Below are 22,111 nucleotides of genomic sequence, written 5' to 3'. Positions count from 1 at the left end.
GGTCTACATTGCACTGCATAGCCTATTATTTATCCTCACTGACACACAGAAGAAAGGCATTGAGTTGGATCAGCCAGTCAGTCAGACAGACACGGAACAATGTTGCACAGTAAGTATGAATGTTTAATGCGCACACTTAAAGTAAGATGCATAATAGCTTACTGACTCAAAATGATGTCAGTCAACTCTGATGCATTCACACTGGAGCTTGACACATGCTGATGATGTCATTTACAGGTTCAGTAGACGCAAACGAAAACTGGCGCTGTTTCGTCACACACGATTTGATTTCAGAAGGGTGCGTGAGAAAGTCTTCACACCCATGACTGAACTACAAAAATCCTGAGCCGATCAACAAGTTATGAATGAATAGTGCACATAAAAGGTAACATTTGATATTCACATCGGCCAGTAAACATTACAAATATAGTAATTATTAACATGATATGAATATATTACAATAGTAGAGTGTACTCAGTTTAAAGACATGATTGTTGAATTGGTTCATGTTATATAAATGGAATGTCCATTCAGCGTGATTCATTGCCATTTGACCTTCAAGGAGCAAATCAAGTTAAGACAGAGGCAAGAATATGCATGTCTGATTCAGACATTAGATGCAATAGATATTTTCAAGAACTCATAATTCAACAGTCTGTTTATATTAAACCACTGTCTTACTGTTTAAGATGGAAACTAGAGACGTACTCTATTTACTCAGTCACAATTTCCATTTTTACACAATATGTGATTATGTGTAAAGAAACTGTATCGTGAGATCATGGACCTGACAAGAAAAAACACTATTTACTAATAATCTCAACTCCTAATGGACAGTAAAAACCTTTTTTATTTAATTCAATCCTCTCATTTTGTTGCCCAGTAAAGATATCCAGTATAGAACATCCCTAAAATAACAAAAAAAAAAAAAAAAAAAAAATCTGCATATTTTTTGTTTTAAACATAGATATCATTCAGTTTAGCTTCTCTGTTTTAAATATGTTTAGATATTATTACTGGAAAACAAGACAAAAATACTGATTAAGAGAAAGATTTTGTTGTGCTTGAGTTTCAGTTCAAATAGTTTCTGTTGCAAACAAAACAAAAAACAAACACAGATCAATATATTTTCATAAATTCAAAAATTGTTCCCATTTGTTACTTCTTGGTTATACTGTAGATGAACTGAAGTGTTAGTATTTTCCAAAAGAATTTCCTGATCTGCAAATTTCTGTCTCCTGCATGTCTCCAGAAACTTCAAGCTACCCTTGTCTACCTTATGCCCATCCATGCAAACTGCGAAAAACATGTCTCAATAAATATAACCATGGGTTATGTAACAGCTGTATGTAATCATTACAGTATTTATTCCAAGGGTCTCTGTAGTGTCTACGAGAAGAACGTTTCTGAGAAAATGAACTATATCTGGTCTTGCACAATCTAACTCAAACTTGAGATGCAACACTCCCACCTAGAGGCCAAAAACAAGCCGTCAGCAAATCTTGGATAAATGGCAGGTCACATACTACGGTAAACCTGATTTAAATCTTTGTTGATCCTGGAACAACATTTCAATCAATCAATCAGATTTGAGGTACAAGTTTAAAGTTTATGTCAAGTTTTGGCTTATAACCAGGGTTAGGTGCTTATACATTAGTGTTATTCACCTATTATTTCACTTTGATTTTAGGGATAGGCTAAATTATGGGTAGGGGTAGGGATAAATATTCGGACAGGAATGTTGTTCCAGGATTAACTAAATATGTTGACCCAGGAACATGTCTTACTTGGCAAAATCACTGTGACCCACATGCTACATCTCCCTGTGGAGCTTTTCTCTCTCTCTATCTCTCTCTCTCTCTCTTTCCGACATCTACATATTCCCTAAGAAGGTGTAGAAAGGTGGAGAAAGTAAAGCCGTATGGAAAGTGTCAAGTCATGGCATGGATATCATTCCAGAGCCTGGCTCCTCCATGCCGACCAGAGGACTATTTATATTGACAGGATGAGGCCCGGTTGCAGTGGCAGAGGGAGACGGACGAGGCTTTGCATTTCCAGTGTGCAACCACTACGTCCCTGGAGTCCAACTGTATCTCTGTCCCCTTTCATTATGCAACCCTACGTGGGCTTAAATCCCATTTTACTGTTGCCCCTCTCTAGCTCGATACTGAACCTCCTGTTGCTGGGGTGGAAAACAGTGTGTGCTGCTGTGCAGAACGGAAAACACTGAGCTCTGTGTTTATGCACTCTGACTAACAGAACATCAAACATCTGATGTCAGGCTAAAAACATTAAATATATATATGACTTTTTTTTCTTTTTTTTTGTGCTTGAAAATTCAACACTGCTTTTTTTTCTTTCTTTTTTTACACACTGGCTTGAATAATTTTGATACTTCCCCCTTCAATTCATAATTTCTATAATAGCAACTGGTAAGTGCAGGCTGAAATTACTAACTTTCCTTGCTGGTCCAGACTGGTTTATACTGGTTAGATCTGGATTAATGCTATTCTAGCTGGATAACTATGCTGTTTGACAGCAAAATATACAGTAGGACTGTTTCATGCCCCGCATGTAAACAATGCATAATCAGACCAAATTAACAGATTGCAGCATTCATACTGCCTGTGTAAGCAGCCTGAAATTATGGTGAAAATGCACTATAAACCTATTTATCAACAAAATCTTTTGAAAAAAAAAAAAAAATTATTTTATGAAGCAACATAAAAAAATCTGGAGTGTAAGCCTACTACTCACCCATTAAAAAAAAAAAAGTTTAGCCACACAAACCGTACTTTCTGTTTGGTAAATCTGACTGAATTCAGATGATTTAAGCAGTTTATAACTACACTTTGGTATTTTGGTTACTCTTTTGTTACTAGGCTATTTGGATGTACATGTAGTGCCTCTCCTCATGTTATTTAAAGGGGTGGTTGATAGTTAGTGTATAATGTTGCTGTTTGAGCATAAACAACATCTGCAAAGTTACAACGCTCAAAGTTCAACTTCAAAGCAAAGGGAGATATTTTCTTTTAAAGAAATTGCTTTTTAAGGACTACAACAAACGGCTGGTAGGGACTACACAACATTCCTCCCGGGTTAGTGACATTACGAACCCTAACATTTACATAAACCTGCCCCCGGAACACGATTTATAGATTATCAAGACAGAATATGCTAATCAATGACTAGAAGATAACTACACATAAGCTACATAAATTCATCAACTAACTCTCTATCTTTCTGACTCCGGTTTGAACATAAAAGGCTAAACATTTTTGAAATTTTCAGTGCATGTCTGTGTGAGGTAAAAGGACACAAGTTGTTGTAGCTCCGCCCCCTGTGCCGGAAGCAGCAGCTCATTCGCATTTAAAGGAACAGACATAAAAACGGTGCGTTCACCCTCAAAAAGTGACAACTTTAACGTGCTATATAAAAATATCTGTGGGGTATTTTGAGCTAAAACTTCACATACACACTCTGGGGACATCAGAGATGTATTTTACATCTTGTGAAAAGAGCATTATACCACCCCTTTAAATTTCACAATGAAGTTAATGGGTCAAGTTAATATTTTCAATTACTCAGTCATCATAACCATTTAAATTACTTCCATGTTATTTTTCTCCTACTATGGAAGTCACTGGGTGTCGTCAACTGCCTAGTTACCAACATTCTTTAAAATGTCTTCTTTTGTGTTCAGCAGAAGAAAGAAACTCATACAGGTTTGGAACAACTTGAGGGTGAGTAATGATGACAACATTTTAATTTTGGGGTGAACTAACCCTGTTTTTTAGTGTAGATTATGGACAGTGGAAACACCACCACCAACAGCCTTACATGCCAGTAAAAACAACGGCAATAGACATCACATTAAAGAAAGTATCTGACTGATAGCGACTGGTAGTTCTTAGAATATTTCCTCAGTGTTATCAGTGGAGTGGGGAGATCAGCTCTAATAAAAATAGCTTTTTAAAACCACTCAGGTGTTCAGTTGCACTTTTAATTTTAATGAGAGGGATATGGGTAGCATATTAACAAAAATGTGGAAAGTGAGTTCACAGACCTCATCACTTCTTTGCAAGAACACCCTGCGCTCCAGAACAACATCAGTTATTAGAATGAAAGCGTCTGCTAAATACAAGTAAACAACCCCACTCAAACAGCAGCTGTACCAACATGATTCCTAAGGTGGGTAATGGGACCACACAGACATTCTGTGATCTGTTTGCCGCCACTAATTTCCACATAGTGTCTCATTGGACACTATGCCCACACGATGTGGGTAGTTGCACCATCAAGAGTATTTCTGAGACATATGTACACACAAATATGCATGCTGTCTTAAATGATCTCAAGCCCATGATTCTGTTCACTGATCAGTGCCACCATCTCAATAATGTCTGCACTTAAAGCATATAGGTATATACTGATGAATTTCAAAACTTGCCATGCCCAAATTGAGAAAAAGTTGATAGAACAAATCTAATATGATAACTGAGGTGTTTAGAGCATCAACAAATATATGGCAAGTTGCCAAATTTAAATTTAGAGTATAACCTTTGATGAGATTATGTTCAATGTCCGCTCTGATCCCACTGATTAAGACTTCAACCCCACCAAAGGGAGTCAATACAAAAGTTTAGGGGACAGGGGGTCTTAAATGTACTATATGTTTTGTTATATGTGTATTGGACGGTACATCTACACAATAAAATGATTGTCATTATCACTTTAGTTTTACACAGCACAAATATATTATCAACATTTGCATTGCACGACAAACATCAATAACCTTAACCGTAATCTCGAAAATTACTAGAAGTTCTATTTAAAAGTCGATTCTCCTTAAAATAATTCTAGAATTCGCAAACATTTGCAAGGATCGTTTTAAGATCCCACAATACTGAGGAGTCCCCTCCTTGCAGGCTGACTGAGTCTAGCGTCGCACCAAGGCTTGCAGTGGTATCACTAAAAATAGCATCTGTTTGTTTGTTAACTTTCCAGTACTGGCATAAAAAAATATCTGCAATGTCTGCTTTCATGAATCTATAAGGTACATTCAAGAAAACAGCACAACCCAATGCTAGCAGGTACTGGAAATACCTGGATAACATAAAGAATGGTTTTCATACCTGACTAGCGGAAGGGGGTTTCCAGTGACCCGGCATTCCAGGCGGATAGGACTTCCTTCTGCTACTTCCTGGCTCTTCAGTTTCTGGGTGAAGTGTGGAGGAGCCATGGGTCCATCTAGACTAACACCTCGTCTCTGATGCTCATCTGACCCAACATCAACTCGGCCCTGCTGCACGCCTTCCTGCTTGGGCTCAGATGAAGATGAAGAGGATGAAGGTGGCTGAGCCTGCTGCATGGCCAGTCGGTGGCTCCTTGGAGACAAGTAGCCACTGTCGGGTGAGGAGGAGTCTTCATCAACTTTCTGCTCCACACGTGTGGAGCCTTTGAAGATGGAGGAGAGCTCCTCAATGAAGGTAGCAGCTCGGCTGCAGAACTCAGTAGCTGAAGCAGCTCGTTCGTTGAGCTCCAGGCCTCCATGGACCAGCCGGGGCCGGTCCTGCTTATATACTGGCGTGATTGTTTTTTGGCAGATGAACTTTTCGGGCGATTCAGGAGCAGTGCAGGGCTGGTTAGGCCTGCTGAGCGGCATGCTCTGATTGGATGTGACTTTGCCAGATGTGGCGTCAGCTGACTGAGATGTTGAATCTTGGAGAGCGTGGTCTTTGGTTTCTGAGTAAAGGGGCAGGTGCTCTGAGGAAACGGGTGGCTCATCTAGGTCATTTGGGTCACCTGCGTCACTCATGGCCTCTCGAGCCAGGTCCAGACTGAAGTTCATCTCGTCCTGGCTCAGGAAAGCAGAAAGTTCTGGAAAGCCCCCATCCCCACTATCCAGCTCAGTTACTGAGTCCAAGTAAACCTCACCATCAAGAGATGGCACTGAAAGCACGCCCCCATCACCCTCGAAGGACACGACCCCTGGAGGACACGCCTCTTTCATCAGCAGAGAGAGGGGGAGTGTGTCATTCCAACTCCTGTCCTGCATCCTGCAATACACAAATCCATAAAAAGACAGGTGGAAAAAAAAAACATTGCGTTTATTTACGTTTTATAAAAATACATAAATCAGAATCATAGTACTGAAGATGAGCAATTTCTGTGTTCTACGCCATATTCAAGCACTCAGATTAGTGTAAACACACTCACACCAGAGATGGATCACGGGCAGTTGTCGTATGATGACTCAGTCTGGCATACTTTGAGCACAGCTGTCCGGCATTAACAAGGCATGAGTGCCATTTAACACTGGTGCTGCCTTTACCTTGTTTATTCCCTCGTCTATTATCTACTCTTTACTGTCCTCACATCAATCTATATCTATTTTTCCAGTGACTTCTGGAGACAACCCAACACTGTACATTTTTGGGTCTCAGTAGTCTGACACATTAAATAAAAATAAACATACACAGTAGCAACTGTTTAAAACTTTGAACAGTAAGTTTTTATTTCTTGATAAAATTGGCAGTAAAGACTTCTACATTGCTACAAAAAAGTATCTCAAATAAATGCTGTTCTTTTGAATTTTCTATTCTTAAAGATGGAGAAGAAGAAGAAGAAGAAATGTTTCTTAAGTATTAAATCAGCATATTATAAAGTTTTCTGTGACACTGAAGACTGGAGTAATGATGCTGAAAATTCAGCTTTGCCATCACAGGAATGAATTACATTTTAAAATATATTAAAATAGAAAACAGCTATTTTAAATTGTAATAACATTTCATAAAATTACTGTTTTTCTCTATTTTTGACTAAATAATTGCAGCCTTGGTAAGCATAATAAGAGACTTATGCTTCAAAACTTTTGAACAGTATTTTATGTAAATAAAAAATGGCATTAAATATATTCATGCTACTTATTTATATGTAGACATTTTTATATAAATGTAAAAAAAAATAGCATGTGTATGATGGAATCTTATTAGGTTTCATAAAAGGCGGGTTCATTAAGCACTTCATAAAGCTAATAGTCTAATAATCTATAACAGATTCTTGAGTAAATATAAGCAAATTTTGAGCAAATATTTACAGACTATAATGCTTGTTTATTGGTATTAATTAAGTCATAAGTTTCATTTCAATCAATTTAATAGGCACATTTTTTTATATTTCAATCAATCTCCCAAATACACGCACTGGATTTTGGGATATCATAGTCATCGAGGGATGCACTTTGCTGCCTTCAAAACACAACCTCATAAGGGATCTTAATAGACAGAATGTTATGCAACAGGTAAACTTATTAAACGCACTATCATCTTGAACTTCACTCTCAAGTACAGTTGTTATAGTTGATACATAAATGTAAACTAATGTTTTATTACCTAAATAAAAAGGTTTTGTTTTAATGTTTTATTGGCTGCTTCATGACCCTATTGTGGATTTGAGTTTTGTGGAAAAACACCTTCGAATCCGACAGTGAATGATTGCATCCTCAATAACCTGTGGAGAGGATCCTTCGCCATAATTCAGGGAAAGTGTTTGGTCTGACATACCACACATTGGTGAAACATTAATATGAGACAGTGTCTGCAGCATAGCGAAACCCTTCAACCAACAGATCAGGTCTCTGAGAAAACACACCTCAGCTCTGAATACGTGCAGGGGAACTGGCCAATGTGTGTTAACACTTCATGCACATGTCTGAGACACGTTAATGTGTTCCTGCTAACTTTATGACTACTTTTCTACTGTAAAAGCGTGTTTGTACATGTATATTTATTATTTATGGTCTATTAATTGATGACATAAAGTGCTTTATTTCAATCATGTCTTCAGGTTTTGTTAAAGTCGACTTTGTTTACACAATGTTCACATAAAGTGACCAGGTGTTGTATGTAAAGGTGTGCGGGCATGTGTGTATATGAAGAGACGTGACAGTGTGACTTTCTCTCCATCATGGCGTCCTGAAGGCCAGCTGTTGTTATTTTTAATCCTCAAGGGCTGCATTTCACAGCAGCAACCACCTCCCCACCAAGAGCCTTTTTTACACATAAGCACACACACATGCTGCTCCTGTATTATTCATGTGGAAATTATGGCATCTTTACTCTGTACTGTTGAATTATAGATAGCGGAATATAAATGTGACAAGCCAAACAATTGTGAAAGCCAAGACTGACAGACTGACATGCTTGATTTTCCATCTCAGATGCGAGCAGTTGAATGCACTTTATCCGAATCATTTGTAAAAGTGTTAAGTATCAATCTGATGAAACGAAACTGGATGAAATACTAAACTGAATGTTAAGCTGAAATCAAATAGCGCAGATGACCATTCATTTGAGAACTGTTCTGAATCTAATTGTATAATTTACTATAATTTGTTGTTTTGTAGCAGAATGAAAATTATTCACATTGGATCTTCTACTTATAGTCAATGACATTATATATAAACAGCAACAACAAACGAACAAACAAAAAAACAGGCATTTACCTTAAGTCAGTTTCTGGAAATATCTGTCCCCGTCAGAGGGTTCCAGTTTTCCCTCAAGATCTCTATGCCAGAAAATGAGAAAAGATGTCTCCTTTCCTCAAAGAGTTGTGGGTCTTTTCTCTGTCCTAATTTTCTTTTGTCTTGTTTTACTGCGTGCTCTGAGGTGAGCCGGTTAGAGTGGCTGGAGAGTGGCCTGCTGTCCCATCTGTCTCGGGCCCTGACGCTTCCTGAGTACCGCTAATTTTGGACCCTAGCTCAGGTTACACAGCAAGAGAGAGAGAGAGAGAGAGTGAGAGAGAGAGAGAGAGAGAGAGAGAGAGAGAGAGAGAGAGAGAGAGAGAGAGAGAGAGAGAGAGAGAGAGAGAGAGAGAGAGAGAGAGAGAGAGAGAGAGAGAGAGAGAGAGAGAGAGAGAGAGCTCTGGGGTGTGTAGCATCCATGTGCCCACATCAAAGACACACATACATCATTTTCATATCCACAAAGGCATGTAAATGCATTTTGCAGACATACACTTGACTGTTCGGTTAAAAACAAACCACCAAAGCACTGAACTATGCAAACCTACAGCACAGGTAAAATAGCAAATAAACTACTCATTTAAATTCTCAAAATATCTTTGTTTTTGTCTTCTTATGTAGTATCATCTGTCCAAGAAACTTAGTAGTAGTGTGTACATTTTTTCATAGTGCACTAATTTTATATAAAAGTACTATGACGCTTTAAGTAATATTCATCATTACGAATCCATTTTAGTATGGAGACATGACACTTTCAGAAATCAATGTGTGCCAGTCACTAAAGACTCTAAATTTAATCTTATATCAATAGCTCAGTCCCTAAATATACTGTTATCCCAATAAGACACCCTGCCATTAACAGAGAACTTTATATAGAAACGAGGACACAACAAAAACTGCAACAAAGTTTACATGCTCAGAAGCTACATTGGTAGACTATGTTTTTTGGATATGAATTCCTCTTACTGTATATACTTGATGATACAGCAAGATAAGCAGCTTCATGTTTGTGGGATTTGTGACACACTTTCTGGCTGAGTAAGATGGAAATTTAACCACTTTTATAGTTCTTTTAAAGTCTTTTTGAAGCCTGAAAGCTCCCGTTAAAAACAGCAACCAGGATTGTAATTTCTGCTTTAGTGTTTGAAGGAAGTAAGAAATTCATTCGGGTATGGAATGAAATGAGGGTGAGTAAATGATTACAGTTTTTTCTGTTTCTTTAACATGTAAAAAACGAGAGCCTCTCCGTGGTTTAAGAGAGGTGTTTGAGACGGACGGCAGACGTGGCCGTGAGTGTTGCAGTAGGAGTCTATTTCAAGACACTTATCACATTCACTTCATAAACACTGACAGCGCAGAGCTATTCCCGTTTCCCAACAATCCATGCACTGATTACAGTTGAGCCTCAATGACAGGGACAAAAAGGTCTGTCACAGCGCAAACATAGAGAACTGACTGATTCAGCGCTACAGTCTCAATCAGCTGCATCAAAGAGTGAAAGATTATACCGGAAAGTTTGTTATCCTGTTTCATTTTTTCTTTTTGTTAAATGAAGGACACATAAAAAGCTTGGAAATGTTTCTCTAATTTGCACACTAACAGCATTTCCTTAGACTGGACAGCAAAAGCTCTTGGCCATACTGTAGCTTATTTAGGCCAAGAAGCAACCGATTTGACAGTAAGTGACATTATAGTGACATGCAAATTACTTAAACAAACTATTTCACAGATGTAAAACAAAGCCCTGCAGTTCATCTAGTTTAATACTAGATGCTACAAGTGCATCCAAACAAAAATATACATATTAGATTTGATTTCACTAACCTGATAAACTTTAGTGAATCCAGAGATGATTCCATCTTCAATGGCACTTGCTGTGTCGACCATGACTTTGCTGACAAGACTGTTTCCAGTCAGATTGGTAAAAAACAACAACAACAACAACAACAACAACAACATGCTGTTGCTATATAAAAATGCATAGAATTAACCATACTAAAGAAGAGCTCCCTCAAGCTTTGCATCAGTAAGCTCAGACAACTTGATAGTACTGTGAACAAATGTGAGAAATGTGCAAGCTAAGCTCCAAAGTTTACCACAATGATACCCCCCAACCCTTTTTTTTTATTAAACCAACAGAAACTCTTAGAAAACCCCAAAATAACAGAATATTAAACCAAGTACCAACCCCACCCTTTTTCCATATTATTCTTGTGCACAAAAACGTTCAAAGATGTATCTCAATCAATCAGTACTAATGCAAATCATGCTGGGAATTGGTGAGGTCCTGCCCTGTTTCAGCAATGCTGTGTCAACAAAACACAACTGGATTAAGTAACTTTCTATGTTTTTTCTGATAAATATGTTGTTTGATAGTTAATGTTCTCATTTACCAAGAAAAAAAAAACAGTATGCATCAGTTAACAGTATGCTTAATATGAAATATGTTATGTGGGTTCAAAATCCAGATTTATGTGAAATCATATATTTATTTTGTGGTTAAATTTAACCGAACACGTAGGCCTGATTGACAGGTTTCGTGATTTTCACCCAGGCTATCCACAATTTTACCTATTTTTCAGGTAAGAGCAGGCGCGGCCATTTGTATTTGTGTTTGGCTTACGGTGTCATTTGCTTCCAGTAATTTTTAGCTGTACAAAAGCTCGTTATGCTACTTGATATAGTAAACCGGTATTTCTTAACACATATTTTTAATGTATTATCTTAATTAAACACGCTGGTTTGTAGCGAAAACAGTTTTACAGTTTCCTGTACTTTGATATATTCTTCTTGTTATTTCCCTGTAGCGGCTGAATAATTCTGATGTCTCGCACACGTTTCGCGTTTTTCAAATGTATTTTGGCCTGTTGGAATGTCCGTAGTCATCATCTCATTGGCGGGTCAGAATCATGTTTCATTGGTCGCCGTCGCACAGCCATACTCTTTCATGAGGTTTATGAATATGAATCTGGTTACGGTACAAATAAGAATATATTAATGTAATAAACCAGTTTCTCTATACGTTTGGAAGGAATTTAAAAGAAGAGCTGGATTGCGGAGTTTATCGTTTGTCGTCGTTTATCTAGTAAGTGCGTAAAGTCTTAAAATCAGGCTAATGTTGTTGTGGAGCATTGTGGAATAGCAGTCACTCCAGTAAACTACTTTCTGTCATAAAGGGCTGTAGTGCATTTAAAGTTTCAGTTTACTATAGTATAATCTGCGTTCATCATAACTGCTGTCACTCATGTCCAGCAGCAGGTGACAGAAGTCTGCGGTCCTCGTCTGATCAGTGATCAGTTAGTTAGTAGTATTGATGCTGGTGGTTGTACTAATGACAGTTTTCCTTCCGCAGGGTTCAACAATGCCTGCTTTTCGCCAGGTCGGGGAGAAACAGCTCCCCAACCCCATTCTGTACATGGCCTGGTCTCCTAAGAGAGATCTTATAGCCCTGGCTAACACTGCAGGAGAGGTTAGATCTTTTATAGACATACACATACCTGTCTTCAGTTAAACCATACTGTTAAATGTCAATAGATCCTAATCTGTAGGATTGTATTGGGGGTTCATTAGACTATATTCTGTCATTACAGCTTCTCTTGCATCGGCTTGCCAACTTTCAGCGTGTGTGGAGTTTACCGCCCAATGAGAACACCGGAAAAGAGATCACATCACTGGCCTGGAGACCTGATGGGAAAAGTAAACTCAAATAGTATTTCTCTGCCTGATTCTTCTCAGTTTTATTACTTGAAATACAATAAACGTTAACTGAAATATAATTAATTATGACAAAAACACAATAAAATGACTAAAACTAACTGGAATGGGAAAAAGTTTACTTTAAAATATATGTACTGAAGTGCACTTTACTCATGAATACAGCATTCATATAATTTTTTCATCTTAATGTACACTTTTTTTATATTGCCATATAGTATTATGCTGCTGCTGATTCATTGCAGATTTGACAAATAAACCCAATCTTTAAAGCAATTGTTAATGTCCTGTTGTTTGCAGGAATACATACAACATTAAGAAAATAAAAAAATATATGCCTGCCACATTCTGAAGTATAAATAGGCTACCATTGTCATGTTAAATGATTAGTAACATTGGATTGTTGTCTGCAGTCCTGGCATTCAGTGTGGGAGACACACAGCAGGTGGTTCTGTGTGATGCAGAGAAGGCAGAAATCCTCCACCTGTTCCCTGTGGATTACCCAGTGTCCTGCATGCACTGGATGGAGGTGCAGGATGACAGCAGGTGTGACTTTTTACATAGAGGGGATCCATTTTCTCTCTATTGATTGCTTGGTTTAATCCATTTTTTTTCCCTCTAGCACATTGTCCTTATTCAGCGAGTCTGAAGATGAGTCCAGCCGTTTCCTTCCGAAGTTACCCACTTTACCTAAGAGGTGAGACTCTGAGCTTCACACATTAAGGAAAGCTTTGGTTTCTCTAGCACAGGGCTGAATGAGAAGTGCTTGGGTCACTCCTTTGTTTTTATATTTTTTAATTGTTTTTATGGCCATTTTCCTTTGTGCTGTGTTTTTGTTCAGCTACAGCACCACATCAAAGATATTTAGGTAAGAGGACATTTTATGTGCTTGAAATGCTGATTATTTGTCTTTTTCTTTGTCATACTTTTTTTGATTGGTCATCTGCATGTGCTAATGTGTGTCCACTCTGGTTTGTTCTTATGTATTGTTTTGTCTCTTGCAGTGAAGAGAAATCAGATGAAGTCACAAACCTTTTGGGGGAAGTGAGGTCAGTGTTGTAGGCTTTTGACCGGATTGGTTAAGCTTGGTGTATTGTGATTGATGTGTGACGTTTATTTGCAGACTTAATGTCTTGGTGGTGGGAGGACCATCTGGATTTGTCGAGCTGTATGCGTACGGCCTGTATAAGATCGCCACGCTGAGTGGAGTAAGATATAAAACCTCAAACATGCTTTAATTTTGACCTCACATATATATTTTCTTTTCAATCATGATATTTCTTAATTAGCTTTATATATAAACAATAGAAGTCTATTGAATGCATTTAGAAAGCCAAGTACCGTAAATGTGTGTATTTGTGTTACAGTATTTTATGTCTGCTTCAGATCTTAGGGACGTGCCGTAGTCTTGGACTGTCTAGTGACCTCAAGTCCCTCTCTGTTATTACAGAGATAAGATCTACAGAAGACAACCCTGAGATACATTACATACAGGTAAAGAATGAAAAATCTTGTCATTTTTTTCCAGTAATGTCATTGTCAGTACTGTACTTCTTGACAAATATAAGTGTCCATGATAAAAATAAAACAATTTAAAAATCAAAATTCTTATAAATGTGAGTGTGACAGTCGCATTGACCACACATTTATAAACTCAAGTCCATGTTAAATGTGTGGTCAATCCGTGAATGTCACATTATAATGTATTTATAAGTTGTAACTTTTAACTCTTTGTATTGTGTGTGTGTGTGTGTGTGTGTGTGTGTGTGTGTGTGTGTGTGTATGAGTTTTTATGTGTATGTGTGTGTGGTTTAGGTATTCCCTACGTTACTATAGGCTTAGGCACTTGTGTGATGATGGTAAAGGTTAGGGGGTGTGTGTGCGCCTTTTGGGGTGTGTGTGGGTGTGTGTGCTGTCTATACACGCTGAAACAATAACTCCAGCAAATAGCCTCTTTGTAATTATATAAGTACTATCTATTTGTTTGTAACTGCTATTTATTTAAAGTTGATGAGACCACAGTCAGTTTACAAGTAAACAAAGTGCAAACAGGTTGAGTCACAGTTGAATGACAGCTGTCAGGTTACGGGTGACGTCTCTGCATTGAGAGTGATATCAGTGGATTGACTGTTGCAGCTGGACACTGGGCTGCTGTCTTCCTGTCTGCCTGAGTTGACCAAGATGGCTCGCAAGTTTACGCACATTTCCACACTGCTACAGGTGAGTGTCTTACTCATAGAAGCACCTGTGTTTCACTGTAACTCAATCTTTATGTTCATCTTTCATTCTCTTTCTCTGTCGTTTAGTATTTGCGTCTCTCTCTCACCTGTATGTGTGAAGCATGGGAGGACATTCTTATGCAGATGGATCTCCGCCTGACTAAGTTTGTCCAGGTAAGAGCCCATCACATGGCAGCCAGTCACAAACAAGTAAATATAAGGCATCTGATACAATGGCATTCATTAGGGCATTTAAACGCTTCATCCTGATAATTCAATAATGGACTGTGATCCATGGAAGCCATTGCTTGTTGTTCCTTAGAGTTTTAGAAATGATAGTTTGTTTTTTACAGGAAAAGAACACAAGCACTCAGGTTCAGGATGAGTTTCTGGAGCTACTGTTATGGGGACATGCAAGGTACACACAATTCATAAATGAATCACACTAGGTATTTCAATGGCCCATATTGCCATACCACTGCAGTCATAGTGGTGGCAAATTAAGGTTTCTGTTTCATCATTCTGTTTTCATAATTATTTCTTATTGAGTAATGCTTGTAAAATTGTACAACATTACAATTGTAAAAACATTAAATATATTTAACATAAACATACTATGTATAAATAATAACATTTGTATTATATTATTATGTAATTTTGATATTATATATATATATATATATATATATATATATATATATATATATATATATATATATATATATATATATATATATATATATATATTTAGATTGTTTTGATAGCATGCCAGATTGAATCTACTCGTGCATGTGTTTACTCTAAATGGCCAACAGGGGGCAACATATGTTCACAAATTTATAGCTACAGTCAGAATAGGAAAAAATACAATCTACAATACATGTCCACAATAGAATATAAAAGAAAGAACAAGTATCCATTTTTTTAAAATGTTAAGATTTGAATGAACATAACACAACAGCTGTGCACATGTCTGGTCTTGTTGAATTCTTGTTGAAAATTTTAGCATACCTGATAATGTGCTGTTGTTATATTTTTGAGTGTTCATTAGCATAACCAAACCAGACGATGACATGACAAATGATCACTCTTGTAGAACTGCATATATCCTTTTTCCCCTTTAGCCCTGAACTTCAGGCTCTTCTCATGAATCAACTCACTGTCAAGGTAAATCTACCTGGAATTAGATTCACTGCATTAGTTATCCTACTGTCATTAGCGCAATTATTATCAACTTAATTTATTATTACTGTTTGCTTTTTTTAACCACTCAGGGCCTAAAGATGTTGGGTCAGTCCATTGATTCTTCATATTCCAGCATCCAGAAACTTGTTATCAGTCACTTGCAGAGGTGTGTATTATTCACCAGATAGAGAATGTTACAGAGCGGCCTGTGCATTGAGTGTTTGCTGTGCACGCAGTGGCTCTGAGGCGCTGCTGTATCATCTGAGCGAGGTCAAAGGAATGGCGCTCTGGAAGCAGAAGTTTCAACCTCTCGGCCTGGATCCTGCAGCCATTGAGGGTAAAAGAATGACTATTTATAGACCAGTGTTATTTTACTTATTAGTGATGTCATTTCATTTTTTACCCAAAGCCCACTTTAAATACTTCTATACCACAGCAAAAATCTAAAGACATTTGAACAGTAAGTATTAAAACAAGAACTAATACACAAAACCTACAAGCATAGATAAATACAATATAAAAAAGTTACAAATAAAGTCTAACAATAGCATTCAGGTACAAAAATGTAATCATTAAATGTAAAATAACACTATAGTGTTCACTGTATAAATGAAATGTAGATTAATCTTTGTTAAAGCTGTGTTTTGTTGTATGATTAACATTAATGGCATAGACAGGAGAGGGTATTTATAGGCTGCTGTCACTTTAAGACCAAATGCATGGCCACACAGATCAGCTTTTATTTTGATATTTTCAGTTTTTGTTTTAATTTTAGTAATGTGCTTCCATAGTTTTGATTATCTTTATATAATTTTCTATAAAGCATTCATTTGTTTTTAAGTTTTAGTAATTCTAGTTCTTTAACTTAAACTTGTTTTATTTCCAGCAAAACAACATTTCTAGCTTTATTTTTAATTAACGGAAACTTTTTAAAATAGTTTTAGTTGTAGTTAACAATAATAACATTGTTATAGACAACTTGTCCAGCCTACAATTAAAGTCATACTACTTAAAATCTTATAAAAATGATTTTTTGTAACTAAAAACAAGCAAGTAGAATGAAATATTTCTACATTCCCTTTTGTTAATGGTTTAGATGCCATCGTAGCTGTGGGCTCTTTTACCCTGAAGGCCAGTGAACTTTTACAGTAAGTTTAATCTTATACTATCCTCTTTATGTCCGTTCTGTACATGTCGTTATTAAACTTCACTCAAATGCTTGTCTTGATTCCAGAGTCATTGATAAGAGTATGAAGAACTTCAAAGCCTTTTTCAGATGGCTGTATGTTGGTAAGCTGTAGTTTTTGTGAGAGATTTAGCCTTCAGATCAATTTAGTCAAAAACTCAATGTTCCATTACCTAGTCTTCTAAGGGAGCTTTCTAACCACCATGGAACACAAAGTTGACTGATTTAGAAAACAAGCCATGTGCAATTATACTGAATTATTTTTATTGTTACTTTTCGGTATTGAATGAAGTTTATTTATAATCAATATTCTTATTTTAAAGTATGTATTGTAACGGCTTTTGCTTTTCACAGCAATGCTTCGAATGTCAGAAGATCACGTTCCTCCTGAGCTTAACAAGGTGAGATATCAACATGCATGAAGAGTGAAAGGAAGAAAATGGTGGTAAATTTAATAATAATTTAAAGAATCAAAACATAAAAAAATGTATATATAATAAATAGTAAAATTACTATATATATATATATATACAGTATATATATATATATATATATTAGGGCTGTCAATTTAACACACTAACACACATTTGTTTAAGATGTGTATATTTCTGCTGTTGCAAATGTAAATATTATTGTGTGTTTCAGATGACTCAGAAGGATCTGGCTTTTGTGGCTGACTTCCTGTCCGAGCATTTTAGTGCTGTGAGTGAATGAGAAACACAATTTTAACACTAAGCATACATTTGGTGAAAGCCCATTTCATTTTCTGTTCCCCATTTCAGAATGAGGAGCTGTTTGATCGGAAAGGGAAGTATTTCAACGTTGAGCGTGTTGGACAGGTACGGAAACTTCTTACACGTTCTTACACAAGAAGGGAATTCTTTTCCTCATTTCATAACATACTTGGTCTGTTGTTGTTTTTTGCAGTACTTGAAGGATGAAGATGAAGACTTGATATCTCCACCCAACATGGAGGGCAACCAGTGGGTGACGTTTGTAAAGCAGAGCACTCATCTAAAAGGTAAAATCATAACACCTTCTTCCTTTATTTGACCACATCACTGCTAATGTGAACTTATTGTTTTGGGGGAAAAATAAAATTGAATATGAGAAATGTAATTAATTACGTGTATGTTTGATACTTCTTGTGTTGCAGACAGTCCGCTGCTCTTCCCCACTTACCCACAGAAGTCTTTGCATTTTGTCAAGAGAATGATGGAGGGGTTCATTGATCTGTGCTTACAGAAACCAGCCGTCAGTCTCTAACACACACACACACACACACACACACACACACACACACACACACACACACACACACACACACACACACACACACACAAACAAACATTACTACTCTTTCTTTATCTCTGGAAACACTGGCACGACAACAGTTGTACATGTTCTGATTTGAAACCTTTTTCCCATTTAGGGCTAAACAACTTGTTTTCAGCTCTTTATTATGGGTTGAGATTGTTTGAGTCAGTGTCAATTTCAGCCAACCAGAATAACAATAAAACACGAGCTGCAATATGAGGGCCTATTATATTTATAGACAACAAAGAGGCTTGTCATATTATTACCTCCCCTCAAAAATTTACAACCTTTTCTCTTTCACAAAATGGAAATCCTTCCATCCTGTTCTCTTTTCCAGAGGATCCTCTAACTTGCCTTCTCACACACAAACGCCATCCATTAATGGTCTCCAGCACATATATAACCGAAGCATTAACTGCATTAACTGGAGTGTTTCACCCTTCCTTCTGAGCGTTCTTTTCCTGAGCACTAATGCGTCTGACTCCTGATCATGTGCATGTGTGTGTTTTTCAGGAGGTCATCGGGCATTCAGTAAAACAAGCTGTGTGTTTACGCTTGTACACTGTTCCTGAGAGGTAATCCATTGTTTAATACTTGTTTAACAGTAAAGATGCTCTAGTGACTTATGATTGCTAATGATTTGACAGGAAATAACAGATTGTTTGTATTTTGTCTTGCTGTTGGAGTTATAATGATTTCTATATGTATTTTTTTAATAGCTCAGAAAATACACCAAGGCTGTTTGAGCTGCCTTCACTGTAAGTGGACTACTTATATTCCTGTAATTTATAATGGTGAATTTTGAGGTTGTAGTGTCTGCAAATAATGTAGGGTTCATAATGTAATTACAGTCTGCATGTGTAATAACAGTGATTTTTCTAAAGATGATGATGATGATGATGATGAGGATAAGAGTGTGTTTTAATGCAGGTGGAATAATAAGAAGGCTGGTATGCATTACGTAGTGTTCTGCATGCCAGAGATCTCACCCTCTAAAATCTATATTCTGAGGAGAGCAACAGACCCCAACAGGTAAACATGCCTCTTTTGTTGTTCTCTGTTGTATTTGACAAAAGAAAAGAAAAGAAAAAAAGAGAAAAGACATTTATAATGTTACGAAAGATTTCTATTTCAAATAAAATGTTTTCTTTTTAACTTTCTATTCATCAGAGAATAATAAAAAAAAGAAAATGCATCATGATTTCCACAAAAATATTAAGCAGCACAACTGTTTTCAACATTGATAATAATAATAAATGTTTCTTGAGGAGAAAATCAGCATATTAGAATGATTTCTGAAGGATCATGTGACACTGAAGACTGGAGTAATGATGCTGAAAATTCAGATTTGCCATCACAGGAGTAAATAACATTTTAAGATATATTAAACTATAAAACAGTTATTTTAAAATGTAATAATATTTCACAATATTATAGTTTTTACTGTTACAAATAAATGCAGCCTTAATGAGCATAAGAGACTTCTTTCAAAAATATCTTTTTTTTAATCTTGCTGACCCCAAACTTTTGAACAGAAGTGTATATAGTAACTAAAAAAATTGTGACTCATAAAGTTAGTCTCACATCAGTGACTCATTGGTTTGAATCTGGTTGATTGGTTTGAATGAACTCTTATGATTGTCATGAATCGATCTAGAATCTTTTGGGAAAGAAGCATATAGCATGACTGAATTTGTGTGTGTGTGATTAGGTCTGTCCCTAATGGTCTGGTGGCCCTGAACCTCAGCACTCCTCTCAATTCTAGTATAGAAGATGAAACGCCTGCACCAACTTCTACGTGAGCTCATTTGTGGAGATAACATATTATGAAAATATTGCCATTATTTAATCTTTGTATGTGTCTGTGAATGACTGAATAAAATTGTTTATTAGTGACTGCTCGTACAGTTGCCTTGATGCCCGCTTTTATGATGACGAGACATTGACGGTGGTATTGCAAAGTGTGGAAGATGACGAGAATAAGATGCGCATCCTTACTCAGCTTCCTCTAAACTCTGCTATGAGCTGGGATGAAGAGTTCACTTGGGACCTTACCCTCAGGTACAGCACACTTGTTGATTTCCACCAATCAGTGACCTTTCATTCTTTTGAATTGTAAGTAGTAGCAGCATGATGCATATATGATGCTTAGCTTGGCTCGCCCCTATTGAATGTCCTGAATTTGCACTCTTTTGATGTGGTGTGTTTTAGGCTGGAGCAGCAGACTGAAGGGATCCCAGTACAGGGTCTGGCCTGGGGAAACCAGAGCAGAGAGATGGACAACATCAAGGCTCAGTTTGTGGCAGTTAACGGGATCCGCAAAGTGGCCTGCGTGGTAAGACTCTACAGCTTGAGGATATTTTTAACGATTTCGGGAAATAGTTTACACTTAAATGTATCTAATTAATGTATGAAAGAAGTGAAAACTGATGTATAAATATGTTTTAAAAAACAGCTGTATAATATAGAGAATAATTAATGACAAACTGTTTTATTTTACTGAATTATTGAAAAGGAATGTAATATTGCTGCCTTTAATGTGCATTTAAATCTCAATAATTAAATTATTTCAAAAATATAATTATTTCAAGAAATCAGAATTAGGAATTCAACTCGTATAGCATAGCATGTAAATGTTAAATGCATTTCTTGTCTCATCTCTCTCATCAGCTCAGTGCCAATCTGAGACACATACGTGTGTTTGAAATGGACGCAGAGGAGGAGGAGGAGGAGGAAGAGCGTGCTGATGAGTCACAGGAAATGAGCTCGGACCAGGACAGACTTGAGGAATCAATGACTACTCAGAGTGACGCCGGGGAAGGTGGAGATGGAGCAAGAGGGATTGACGATGCTCAGGTGACAGATCAAGGGTCAGGAGACATTTTGGATGACACTGCAGGGTCAGATATACTTTGAACTCTTTTTGCCACAAATGAACTATGGACTCCTCTACTATTCCTGGTCATGTTCTTTATGTATTAAAAAGTATTTTGTGACAAAGATGAGCTGATGAACATTTCACGTTCTCATTTGTAAATAAATAGAATTACTGTTAAAAACCTTGGGTTTGGATCAATCAAAACTTTAATGTGTCAGTGTCTCCCCTGGTGAATGGAAAGGCTTTTTTTATGGTCCTATGGGCAAAATACTTCCAGATGCACACTATCAGCCTACTGATATGACTATTGGGATTTTTTTATCTATTTTACTATTATATTGGGGGTTCCTGGGTTAGTTGGGAGTCTGTGTTGGTGGCCCCTGGGTCTGCAAAGGTTGAAAACCCCTGCCCTAGGACAATAATAATCTCTTAGCTTTGCTGTCTTGCTCACCTGGAACTTAAATGACTGGAAAAACGTGAAGTTCAGTCGAGGCCAGGGATTCGTGAGTAGGTCTGAGTGAACATTTTAAGGTTCTAATCCAGATTTATCCCTCTGTACAAGAAGATAAATCCTGAAGTGCTTGCAGCAGTCCTTCTGGCTGATGCCATTCGTTCTATGTTAAAATGATGGGCTGTGAGGAAATATGGTACATGTCCAAACAAGGCCAAATATTATTTTTTTAAATCAGTTTTCTTCCCACAAACAATAAGAAGATTTCTGTCAGAGATGGTTATGCCATTAAACATCAAGAAATTCTGTTTCATTGGAAAGTGAAACCATAACAGAAAACAAAAATCTAAAGACACTATACAATTTCAGAATGCATCTCAAAAACAGCCAATGCAAATTTTAGATGCAAACTTTTTAACATGCAAAGATTTAGTTATTTAGCCTATACCTCAAAGTAAAAGTATATTTTTAGTGGAAAAATAAATGATTAAAAAAATTCCTTAAATATTTAAAAGTAAAAGAAAAAAATATATATCTTAAAGAAAATACTTAAGGATTCCAGAATTTTAAAAATATATATTATTTATTTATTTATTTATTACTCAATTTCTGCCAGATAAAATATTTTAGAGCTTTG

At 36.8% G+C, this 22,111-nt stretch overlaps 2 protein-coding genes across 7 annotated transcripts in view; one reads left to right on the top strand and one right to left on the bottom strand.

Annotated features, from left to right (window-relative positions):
- Nucleotides 1–8,739, bottom strand: part of palld (palladin, cytoskeletal associated protein) — a 90,758-nt gene extending 82,019 nt beyond the window's left edge. For all 4 annotated transcript variants that reach the window (XM_081379022.1, XM_081379023.1, XM_081379024.1 and 1 more), the window contains exons 1-2: nucleotides 8,507–8,739; nucleotides 5,136–6,059 (exon numbers count right to left, since the gene is read on the bottom strand). In XM_081379022.1, the coding sequence (XP_081235148.1) occupies nucleotides 5,136–6,058 (923 nt within the window). In that variant the 5' untranslated portion in view covers nucleotide 6,059; nucleotides 8,507–8,739. The remainder of the gene's footprint in view (nucleotides 1–5,135; nucleotides 6,060–8,506) is intronic.
- A 2,111-nt stretch (nucleotides 8,740–10,850) lies between these two features.
- anapc4 (anaphase promoting complex subunit 4) lies at nucleotides 10,851–21,223 on the top strand. 3 transcript variants are annotated; one of them, XM_081379031.1, is made up of 29 exons: nucleotides 10,851–11,106; nucleotides 11,877–11,993; nucleotides 12,115–12,220; nucleotides 12,652–12,784; nucleotides 12,861–12,935; nucleotides 13,080–13,106; nucleotides 13,243–13,287; nucleotides 13,362–13,446; nucleotides 13,625–13,732; nucleotides 14,375–14,458; nucleotides 14,545–14,631; nucleotides 14,811–14,875; nucleotides 15,582–15,624; nucleotides 15,732–15,808; nucleotides 15,879–15,979; nucleotides 16,739–16,790; nucleotides 16,877–16,932; nucleotides 17,183–17,229; nucleotides 17,474–17,530; nucleotides 17,611–17,667; nucleotides 17,756–17,849; nucleotides 17,985–18,082; nucleotides 18,659–18,720; nucleotides 18,865–18,903; nucleotides 19,076–19,177; nucleotides 19,857–19,943; nucleotides 20,039–20,206; nucleotides 20,357–20,480; nucleotides 20,816–21,223. In XM_081379031.1, exons 2-29 carry the CDS (start codon nucleotides 11,886–11,888, stop codon nucleotides 21,059–21,061), a joined length of 2,433 nt encoding a protein of 810 aa, XP_081235157.1. In that variant the 5' UTR covers nucleotides 10,851–11,106; nucleotides 11,877–11,885; the 3' UTR covers nucleotides 21,062–21,223. The 3 variants fall into 3 exon arrangements, with proteins under 3 accessions (XP_081235157.1, XP_081235158.1, XP_081235156.1); XM_081379032.1 differs by lacking the exon at nucleotides 10,851–11,106 and adding an exon at nucleotides 11,444–11,609 and having other exon boundaries at nucleotides 13,086–13,106; XM_081379030.1 differs by lacking the exon at nucleotides 10,851–11,106 and adding an exon at nucleotides 11,464–11,609.
- The last annotated feature ends 888 nt before the right edge of the window (nucleotides 21,224–22,111 follow it).

The sequence above is a fragment of the Scardinius erythrophthalmus genome (genome assembly GCF_964197995.2).
Source record: "Scardinius erythrophthalmus genome assembly, chromosome: 11".
NCBI lineage: Eukaryota > Metazoa > Chordata > Actinopteri > Cypriniformes > Leuciscidae > Scardinius > Scardinius erythrophthalmus.
The sequence above is the reverse complement of the archived record's forward strand: the minus strand, read 5'-3'. Positions and strand labels throughout refer to the sequence as shown.

Coding starts and splice junctions, on each gene's coding strand:
- anapc4 (XM_081379031.1), top strand. CDS start 11,886: ATGCCTGCTTTTCGCCAGGTCGGGGAGAAACAGCTCCCCAACCCCATT. Junction 15,625..15,731: donor TGAATCAACTCACTGTCAAG/GTAAATCTACCT, acceptor TTAACCACTCAG/GGCCTAAAGATGTTGGGTCA. Junction 20,207..20,356: donor ACTTGGGACCTTACCCTCAG/GTACAGCACACT, acceptor GGTGTGTTTTAG/GCTGGAGCAGCAGACTGAAG.